Source organism: Zea mays, chromosome 2 (genome assembly GCF_902167145.1).
Source record: "Zea mays cultivar B73 chromosome 2, Zm-B73-REFERENCE-NAM-5.0, whole genome shotgun sequence".
Classification (NCBI taxonomy): Eukaryota; Viridiplantae; Streptophyta; class Magnoliopsida; order Poales; family Poaceae; genus Zea; species Zea mays.
The window spans coordinates 132,480,653-132,491,873 of NC_050097.1; the positions used below are offsets into that span (position 1 = coordinate 132,480,653).

At 53.0% G+C, this 11,221-nt stretch overlaps 1 protein-coding gene across 1 annotated transcript; it reads left to right on the forward strand.

The window, feature by feature from the left end:
- The first annotated feature begins 8,485 nt into the window (after positions 1 to 8,485).
- LOC100193452 (F-box protein interaction domain containing protein) lies at positions 8,486 to 10,158 on the forward strand. The gene has a single exon (NM_001138570.2). The coding sequence runs from the start codon at positions 8,589 to 8,591 to the stop codon at positions 9,780 to 9,782; it is 1,194 nt and encodes a 397-aa protein (NP_001132042.1). The 5' UTR covers positions 8,486 to 8,588; the 3' UTR covers positions 9,783 to 10,158.
- The last annotated feature ends 1,063 nt before the right edge of the window (positions 10,159 to 11,221 follow it).

Genomic DNA, 11,221 nt, shown 5'->3' on the forward strand with positions numbered 1-11,221 from the left:
GCTAAAGCTGCGAGCTCTGCGCATCAAAAACAACCACCTGCAGAAGCAGAAAGAAATCCTCGAAGCCAAGCGCCAATGAGTCACCATGCAAGCCAAGGTGCGTTAGATGATACAAGATAAGGAGCAGAGAGCTCGGGAGCTAGAGCAAGAGATCGCGCTCATACAAGGCGAAGGCTAATACAACCTGCAGCGTGGACCCCTCGCACCGCCAGCGCCTCTCCAGCAATACATTCAAGCCGGAGACCCATTCCAACCACAGCGTGACCCCTTCATTCCACCAATCGCCACTTTCCAGGGGATCAACTATCTCGACGAGCGAAGTTCCCTGGCTCCGCAGCTCCAAGCATCACCCTGACCCACCAACTTCAGGGCTGGCACCTACCCCAAATACAACGACAACACCGACCTGGCTTAGTACATCATGAGCTACCAGGTCGTCGTTGCATCATCCGGAGGGGACGACGCCACCATGGCCAAGTCCTTCATCATCACACTCGAAGGCCCGGCCTTGACTTGGTACACCAGGTTACCGCTACTGTCCATCGAGTCCTGGAAAGGGCTTCGCGACAAGTTCCTGCTCAACTTTCAAGGGTACCGACCCGATACAGATGCCCTGGCCGAGTTATCCCTCTGCAAGCAGCAGGAAAAGGAAACCCTTTACGAATATTACAGAAAATTCCTAACGCTCAAATCGCAACTGCCATCAGTTGACGACCACATAGCGATCCACTACTCCATCAGTGGTCTTCGGGCAGGCGTCCTATACAGTCATTGCATCAGGGACCCACCCAAGAACCTACAGGAGCTGTACCAACTATTTGAGAAGTATGCTAGGTCTGAGGAGCTCCATCAATGCAAGGTTGAATCTCAGAGGAAGCCCAAGGACCCTCAGCAGTCCAGCAGAACCTGGACTAGACCGACGCAGCCAGACTCCGACCAGGACAATTGCAATCATCAGCAGGTGCACACCATAGCCACTCAACACCCAGTCGGAGAGCCCACCCGTCGTCAGGAATACCCCCCACGGTCGTGGCAACGACGCAAGAGGAAGAGGCCGAGGACGGACACAGGAGCCACAAAGATTCTGTTGTTTGTTTCATGGCGAAGACTGCACGCACCCAACAAGGGACTGTCCGGAGACTAAGGCAACCAGGGACAGAATGTCCAGAGCTCAACCAGCCGACAACCAGCAGGTCATCGCGCACACTTACCATCACCAACAACCTTACCATGAGCAAATCCAGCATCCACTGAACCATGTTTACCAGCACCATAAAGAGGTGCAGGTTCTACCACCACCGCCTCCGCATCACCCAAATCCTCCGCACCACAACCACCCACTGCAAGCACCCAAACAAGAAGACTTCACTGAGCCACCATATTGCGGAGTCATCCACATGATCACTAGGGGATCCAGCGTGGACTTCGACACAAAGTGGCAGAAAAGGGACCACTATCGAAGTGTGAACCATGTCGCCCTCACTGGCCTAGTGGTGCAAACAAAGTGGTCCCATGTACTATTCACTTTCGATGCCAGGGACGTTAACTTGCGCAATGCTCCACACGCAGACGCCATGGTGATCAACTGCAGGGTAGCAGGCTGGGATCTACACAAAGTGCTGGTCGACAACGGTAGTCAGACTGATATCATTTTCTGCATGCCTTCGATCGTATGGAAATCAGCCACAGCCTCCTCAAGCCTGCAGATAATCCCCTCTACGGATTCGGTGGCAAGGGCACTTTCCCCGTAGGCAAGATAGAGCTCCCCCTGTCATTTGGTGTAGCACCCAGCACATAGAGTGAGCAGGTCACATTCGACATTGTCGACATGGTCTACCCATACAATGCCATAATGGGGCGGGGCTCGATCAACAAATTTGAGGCGGCCATTCATGGGCTCTACCTCTGTATGAAAATCCCAGGCCCACAGGGTGTGATCACTGTCTACGACGACCAGTAGACAACGAGCAACATCAAAAGAGACTTTGTTCCACAGCAACAAAACATACACTGCCTCACAGTTGAGCGCGAAGGCTTCGAAAGCAATCGCCCAGTCGAAGATGAAAAGGTCAAGGCCCAGCTCCAAAGCAACGATGGGACAAAGGCGATACCCCTTGACCCAGCAATGTCGAAGCAAACAGTAATAATTAGCGAAGACCTGACATCACGAGACAAGGGAAAACTCCTTTCCTGTCTCTCCCATAACAAGGATGTCTTCGCCTGGTCCGCCCTCGATCTAGTCGGGGTCAGCCGCTCCATCATCGAACACAGCCTGGGCATCGACCCCTCGGTGCGCCCGAAAAAGCAGCGACTGCGAAAAATGTCTGACAAGAAAATGGAGGCAGCCAAGGCCAAAGTGCACCGCCTGTTGGAAGCCAGATTCATCGAGCCAATCACTTATCCAACATGGCTCGCCAACATGGTCATGGTGCAGAAGAAGAGCGACAAATAGCGCATTTGCATTGACTTCACAAGCCTCAATAAGGCTTGCCCCAAGGACAATTCCCCCTACCACGAATCGACAAAATTGTCGATAGCGTAGCAGGCTGCGAAGTCATGTCCCTCCTAGATTGCTTCTCGGGCTACCACCAGATTTACATGAAAGAGGAGGACAAGGCAAGTACAAGCTTCATCACACCCTTCGGCACGTACTGTTTTGTACGAATGCCTAAGGGACTCAAGAACGCCGGCTCAACCTTTTCTCGCCTCACCAAAAGGTCCTTGAAAACCAAGTAGGTCGCAACATCTTCACTTATGTAGACGACATTGTCGTCACAAGCAAAAGCAAAGAGGACCACCTGGCCGACCTCACAGAGACATTCGCCAACATGCGCGACGCATGACTCTGGCTCAACCCTGAGAAGTGTGTCTTCGGAGTACGCCAGGGGAAAATACTTGGTTACCTAGTATCGCACCGAGGGATCGAGGCCAACCCAACCAAGATCCAAGCGATCATCAACATGGCACCTCCGTAGTCCACCAAAGACATCTAGCGACTGACAAGAAGATTGGCGGCCCTGAACATATTCATCTCTAAGTCCGCTGAGCGAAGCCTACCCTTCCTCAAAACATTGCGTGGCGCGAAAGACTTCGTTTGGGGCCCAGAGCAGGCAGCGGCCTTCGAGTCGCTCAAACAACACCTATCTGACTTAGCAACTCTGACAAGTCCTAACCCTTCGCTCCCACTTCTTCTCTACATTGCGGCTTTACACTACACAGTCAGCGTAGCATTAGTCCAAGAGCAGGATAGAGATGGAAAAAACCAACAATTCCCGGTGTACTACGTCTCCGAAGTCCTCACAACATCCAAGTGCAACATGACCGAGCTCGAGAAAATTTCATACGCAGTGGTCATGGCTTCGCTCAAGCTACGTCACTACTTCGAGGCGTTCAAAGTACGAGTCACTTCGAACAGGGGTCTGGGAGAATTGTTCAGAAACCCGGAGGCGTCCGCCAGAATCGCAAAATGGGCAGCCGAACTGTCCGGGTACCACATCATTTTTGAGCCTAGAACAACAATCAAGTCGTAAGTCTTGGCAGATTTCATCGTCGACTGGACATGACCCGTGGGCTGCAGCAAGAACACTCGGAAAAAATTTGGACTATTCACTGTGATGGCGCATGGTGCCACGCTGGGGCAGGCGCCGTGGCGATCATCACATCACCCACCAGTGTCAAGTACAGATATGCAGCGTGCCTCAGCTTTGCTCTAGAGTCTGACAGGTGCACTAACAACATAGAAGAATACGAAGCCGTCATCCTGGGTCTTCGCAAACTACAGGCCCTTGGTGTCACCACATGCATCATCAGAACAGATTCCAAGGTCGTCGCTGGTCAGATCGAAAAGGGGTACTCAGCAAAGGAGCATGCGCTGATGCAATACCTCACCGCCGTCCGCGGCCTCGAAAAACAATTCAAGTGTTTCACCCCGCATCATGTCGAGTGCAACAAAAACGAAGAGGCCGATGCGTTGGCCAAGGCAGCAGCCAAGGGCGAGGCCCTGCTCTCTGACGTGTTCTACCACGTCATCGGCACACCAGTCATCCATAACCCCGAAGGCTTGCAAATAACTCAAGATGTCGAGGGCCACCACATCGTTAACCTCATAATGGCCAAAGACTGGCGAGCTCCAATAACACTGTACCTCCAGGGCCATTACCATCCAACCGATTGCAACGAGGCCAACGACTAAAACACAGGAGCAGAGATTTCACAATAGTCGAAGGTCAGCTTTACAAAAGGGCATCAACCAGCCTATGCTAAAATGCATAACCGAAACCGAAGGCCTAGAGATCCTTCACGAAGTCCACTATGGAACCTGCGGGTCACACTCAGGACCCAGGGCCCTCGCAGCCAAGGTGATTCGTCAGGGATTTTACTGGCCCGCGATAATATGCATGGCCAACCGAGTCACCAGTTCATGTGAAGCATGCCAAAAATTCTCTCCTCGCCCAGGCGCCCCTTCACAATTCACCAAGCTCATCGCCCACACCTGGCCACTTCAGCGATGGGGCTGGACATCATCGGGCCACTACCAATGGCTCAAGGGAACCTAAAGTTCACCTTCGTCGCCGTCGAGTATTTTACCAATTGGATCAAGGCCAGAGCAGTCTCCACGATAACAGCGAATACCACCCAAAAATTCTTCTAGCAAAACATTGTCTGTCAGTTTGGAGTCCCGTCCGAGCTAACAGTCGACAACGGCAAACAGTTCGACAACCAGGACTTCCGGGAATTCTGCAGTTCCATCAGCACCAAGCCAGTCTTCGCCTCTGTCTACCACTCACAATCCAACGGCGTCGTCAAACGCGCCAACAGCAAGATTTTTAGCGCCATCAAGAAAAGACTCCTTGACGACAAAAAGGGCAAATGGGCAGACCAATTACCCGAAGTCATATGGGCGCTGAATACGACAGAATGCCGAGCAATCGGGTTCACACCTTTCCGCCTGATGTATGGATCCGAAGCAATGACACCGCAAGAGTTAAAACACGGCCCCCCCGAACAAACCAATCAGCTGTCCCCGACATCGACGAACCAACCTCCAAAGATCTCATTGACGGAGACCATGTCCTCGCCCTGTAGGCCCTAAACAAGTATCAGGTCCAGACTAAGGCATGGCGTGACAACAATGTCGTTCCAAGAGAATTCAACGAAGGGGATCTAGTACTCGTGAGGACCACCAGGACAGAGTCCCGGGGCAAGCTAGAGCCGAAGTGGGAAGGGCCATACATAGTCAAGACGAAGGCATCCTCAAGTGCTTACATGCTAACAACTTCGTCCGGCGAAGACTTAGAGCACTCATGGAACATCGATAACCTCCGAATTTTTTATTTAAGATCCAAGGCCCAAGCGCCTTTGTAATTCCTCAAACAATGTTATTTAGGCCCACACTCTATTTCTCCCAGGGGGTGAGGTTTTTAACGAGGCAGAGCCATATAATATACCGCCAAAAAGCCCCCGCAAAAAAATCTAGCAAGCATTATGGTCATGAGTGTCAAAAAAGTCCGCATCGACGGCCTTCGACATTCGACATATAAAACAGTCACCGCAAGAGGCAGCCTAGACTACCCTCGCGTGCGACAAATCCGAGCAAAAGCCACCTAAGGGTGCAATCGGACATGCACAATAAGTGTGCGACATCACCCTAAGGGTGTTAAGTCTTACAAATCCGAGCAAAAGCCACCTAAGGGTGCAACCGGACATGCACAATAAGTGTGCGACATCACCCTAAGGGTGCGAAGTCTTACAAATCCAAGCAAAAGCCGCCTAAGGGTGCAGCCAGATATGCACAGTAAGTGCGTGACATCACCCTAAGGGTGCGAAGTCTTACAAATCCGAGCAAAAGCCGCCTAAGGGTGCAGCCGGGCATGCACAATAAGTGTGCGACATCACCCTAAGGGTGCAAAGTCTTTATTATAAGACAAATCCGCGCAAAAACCACCTAAGGGCAGAACCGAGTACGCGTCATAAGCGTCCGACATCGCTGTGGAAAGCAAGGTCCCCGTTCCATTTAAGTGCCACGGCAGCGCGATTACAAGTCGAGACAATCTTACAACAAGCGCAGCATGCGGCGTCATCATAGTTTACATACACACAACGAATGCCCGTCGGCCACATTGCATAAATAATACAAATCACGTCTTGTTGCCCTCCCTCTCTATTGCGAGTCAGGGGAGGGCAGCGTTTTCACTCGCTACCGCAACACGAGAGCGAGGGCAGCAAACATGCTACATCGGCTCAGCCTTCGGAATAAGGCCTGCCTCTCGGAAGTTAAACAACATCATCTTCAACTCCTCGCCCTCAAAAAGATTCCGCAGACCCCCTCCCCAATACACGTCCCGAACATCGAGGATAGCAAATCTTGTTGGCCACCCCGATCTAGTCGAAGACGGGATCGTTCCATCCCCATCCGTCGATGCCTCCCACTTCGTGACATCTCACCAAATACCCTGGCTTTCTATAGCCGTTGGCAGTGCCAGACCAAGCCTAGCAAGTCATTACTCTTGACTTCATTGAGGGTTTACCCTGTGCTGCTCGTGCCAATTGCATTTTGGTGGTAGTGGATAAATATTCCAAGTTTGCACACTTTCTGCATCTACTTCATCCATTCACTGCATCCAAGGTCGCCCACATGTTCATGTCCTCAGTGTTCAAACTTCATGGTATGCCATAAGCCATAGTCTCTGATCGAGATTGTATATTCACGAGTTCCTTTTGGCAAGAAATTTTCAAATTGTCATGCACTCAATTGCATATGAGAACTTTGTACCACCCCCAGTCGGATGGCCAGACCGAAAGGGTCAACCAATGCCTCGAGACTTATTTACGTTGCTTTGTTCACTCTTGTCCTCACAAGTGGCATCATTGGCTACCAATGGCCGAATTCTGGTACAACACGACTTTTCACTCAGCTTTGGGAAGATCCCCATTTGAGGTGTTGTATGGTCGACCACGAAGACACTTTGGTATTGCTCCAGCTGACACAATCACTGATACATACCTCTCCACCTGGCTGTCCAACAAATAAGTGATGCTCGGGGTTGTCAAACAACACCTGCTGCGAGCCCAGCACCGTATGAAGCAACAAGCGGACAAGGGTAGGAGTGAGAGGCAGTTTGCTATGGGGGATCTTGTGTACCTCAAACTGTAACCATATATCCAGACTTCCATTGCTCCCAGGGCCAATCACAAGCTGTCGTTCAAATTCTTTGGTCCCTTTGCAGTGTTGCATCGAGTGGGTGCAGTGGCGTACAAACTTCAGCTTCCGGAGGGTTCCATGGTGCATCCAGTGTTCCATGGTGCATCCAGTGTTCCATGTGTCGCAGCTTAAACGAGCCAAATCTCTGTCCCAATCGGTGAGTGCTACCTTACCTGATAATGCTATTGACAACCAGGTGCCAGATCAGGTGTTGGCCCGACGTACTATCTCGCGCGGAGGGAGTTCAGTCGACCAGGTCCTCGTGCGCTGGTCTGGGTTCGACGAAGCCCTCGACACTTGGAAAGACAATGAAGCTCTTCGACAACAGTTTCCACAAGCAGCCGCTTGGGTGCAAGCGACCTCTCAAGGGGAGAGGTATGTTAGCACCGCACATGTGACGCAAGACAAAGACAGCAACGAAGTACAAGATATCCATGAGCGCTCTCAGCAAGAGTTGGGCCGGCGAGCTAGGCGTGCGAATACTTGTTACATAGGCCCAAAGTAGGTTGTGTAAACGGGGGGTATATGTACGAGAGCTGGATGGTTGACGAGGGGAAGAAGAAAAATACTGATTATTGTACTTTGAACCCTGTACTCGTCCCCTTCCTCCTCAAGGCAACCTCCTGAGTGCCAATATCTTAGCGTCTATAGTGTAGTGTGCTAACAGAGGCCGGTTAGGGAGCAGAGTCCCGCGACGGCGGGTGGGAGCGTGCCAGCGAGCCCTCTGTTGCGAGACGGTGGCGACGACGCCGAGGACGTCTCACGTGACGCCCTTGAATCACCGGGACGGTGCCATCACACAGAAGTTGCGGTAGAACGCCAACAACTGGAGCAAGCCCGTAGTGCCAGCAGCGCGTGGACCTGGATCTCGTCGTTGTCCGCTGCACGGACCTTAGCCAGCCCAGGGCATAGAGGAGGAGGAAGACATCAAGCGCGAGGAGACAATTCTCATTCATATGGTTGGGAATGGGGAAGACCCGTTTCGAGAAAAGAGTCCGGTTGCTGGCCGTGACTGTTCTGATTGGATCAGACGTATATACGTAGAGCGTGTTCGCGAGGTTTCCAGGATATAGGGCACAGGCCACGCGGCGCTTCGAAGGAAGTCTGGAAGTGGCTCTCTTGGCGGCGAAAAAATTGCTATTTTGTCACTCTCAGTGTGGGCTCTTTGCTACTATGTCACCCTATGTCTATGACTTATGGGATCATTTGTGCATATAATTTATGGGTCTGATGGTAAAATAGAGAAATCCATAATTGAGAGTGACAAAATAGCAAATAGCCCATTGGCGACGATGGACGACGGTTGATGGATGATCGAACCGCTAGTCACCGTATCCGTTCGGCTTGAAATTTCCGATTTCTGCCAGATCCAATCGCGGCTACCATCATGGCAGAAGCGGCCGGCGGCGGACCCCTGCTCCCCGAGGAACTCATTATCTGGGAGATCCTAACCCGTCTGCCGGCGAAGCCCCTCCTCCGATGCCGCGCTGTCTGCCTCTCCTGGTGCCGCCGACTCACCTCCGACGCCAAATTCCTCCTCGCCCACCACCGTCGCCAGCCCTCGCTCCCGCTCCTCACTGAAGGGGACAGGAGCACCGAGGAGAGGAGGATCGACGCCCTGGACTACCGCACCGGCGAGCGGCGCCCCATCGCGCGGACAACAGGCCGGACCGCCGCCAACGGGGACGACCTGAACGTGCTGGCTTCCTGCGAAGGCCTCCTCATCCTCCTCGCCAACGGCGGCCTCCAGATCTGCAACCCGGCGACCCGCCAGCGCGCGCCACTCACTCTTCTCCACGGCGCCTATTGCATCTCCGCGCTTTATCCTCACATCCCGTCCAGGTCGTACCGTGTGCTCTGCTGCTTCGAGAGAGCCGAGGACGGCCACGCCGTGTACCACGTGCACACCGTCGGGTCGCGCGAGCTCAGGTGCGTCGGAGAACCTCCCGCGCCGTGGGCGTCCGGGGATATGGTAATGGCGATGCCGATGATGGTGTACCTTCACCCGCACGTCGTGGCAGACAGCAGGATCTACTGGCAGCCGGTAAAGCTGCCCGTCGGCAACGGCAAGGTCAACAACATGCTCGTGTTCGACACAATGACCGAGTCCTTCCAGCAACTGCTGTCGCCCGTGGAGGGCCCCTTTCTTGAACTGTTTCAGATGAACAGCGGCGCCCTTGGATTGTACCACTGCCGCAGCGGCAAGGTTGATCTTTGGGTGTTACAGGATCACGGGAGCTGGTCCTGGTCGATGAACCACCGGATCAAATTGGACGTGATGTTTTTCTCCCTGCTGCCGGTGCTGGACCCGGAAGGAGATGTGCTAGTGCTTTCTAAAAGAGGGGAAACAGGCATCCTGTGGCAACATCTGCATCACATTTCTGGTGTCAATGGCAGTTTGCTGGCCCTGTATCAATGGAGCGCTTATCTGAAGCTTAGCAGGCATAGGCTCAAAGAAAGTCTAGTCCACCATGACTTCTTCTCGATGGAAGGTAATGAGGGTGGTGTGGATGAAAAACCATTGTTCGATGGCTTGTCAACTGTGGCATTGCTTCGTGATGATAATTCTGAGCCACATTGAGAAACAAAGGTATTACTCAAGCTGTTTCATCTCATCAGGATGGAGTCACTCCTGCCTAGTAATAACAGCACTGCAGATTAGTAATAACCTGAAACTATACCTCGAGTCTGATTTTTCCCTTTTCACATGAGTCATAAACACTGTTATGACTGGTATTTTATTTTCCCTTTTCACGTGAGTCATGAACACTGTTATTACTGGTATTTTATTTTCCATTTTCACATGAGTCATGAACACTGTTATGAGTGGTATGTATGTGCGCTGGAAAACGGGCTATGGCGGTGTTGGTCTCAAATTAGTTGCCATTTGGTTCACGAAATGTAACGTAAATGGTAACGACAATATAACAATTTTAAGGAAGGCAAACATTTTGCCTAGCCTCAAGCGCTTCTCATACACATTCTCTTTCCTTTGCTTGTTGTAGTGCCATCGCTCTGCACACGCTACCATGGCACCTATCTAAAGCCAAAAATTCTGATCTTGACCCCAAATCTTACATTTCCGTGAACTTCACAACCTTGATAGAATCAAGGATCCTACTAAGATGGTATTTGTCGGGGACCATAATTAGGATTACCCCCAAGACTCCTAATCTCAGCTGGTAACCCCCATCAGCACAAAGCTGCGAAGGTCTGATGAATGCGATTAAGTAAATGCTCGGTCCACTCAAGGGACACGACCTCGCCTCGCCCGAGCCCAGCCTCGGGCAAGGGCAGCCGACTCCGAAGGATTCACGTCTCGCCCGAGGGCCCCCTCAAGCAACGGACACACCTTCGGCTCGCCCGAGGCCCAGTCTTCGCTAAGAAGCAACCTTGGCCGGATCGCCACACCGACCGACCGTATCGCAGAAGCATTTAATGCAAGGACCGCTTGACACCTTATCCTGACGCGCGCTCTTCAGTCGACAGAGCTGAAGTGACCGCAGTCACTTCGCCGCTCCACTGACCGACCTGACAAGAAGACAGCGCCGCCTGCGTCGCTCCGACTGCTGTGCCACTCGACAGAGTGAGGCCGACAGCAGCCAAGTCCGACCTCGGGCGCCATAGGAAGCTCTGCCTCACCCGACCCCAGGGCTCGGCCCCCGTCTCGGCCTCGGACGATGAACTCCGCTTCGCCCGACCCTAGGGCTCGGACTCAGCCTCGGCTCCGGAAGACCACGAACTCCGCCTCGCCCGACCCCAGGGCTCGGACTCGGCCTCGGCTCCGAAAGACGACGAACTCCGCCTCGCCCGACCCTAAGGCTCGGACTCAGCCTTGGCCTCAGCCGACGGTCTCCGCCTCGCCCGACCCGAGGCTCGGACTCGACCTCGAAAGACAGACTCGACCCCGACCTCGGAGGAGCCTCCGCCTCGCCCGACCCAGGGCTCGGACCGACCACGTCACAGGGGGGCCATCATTATCCTACCCCTAGCTAGCTCAGGCTACGGGGAACAAGACCG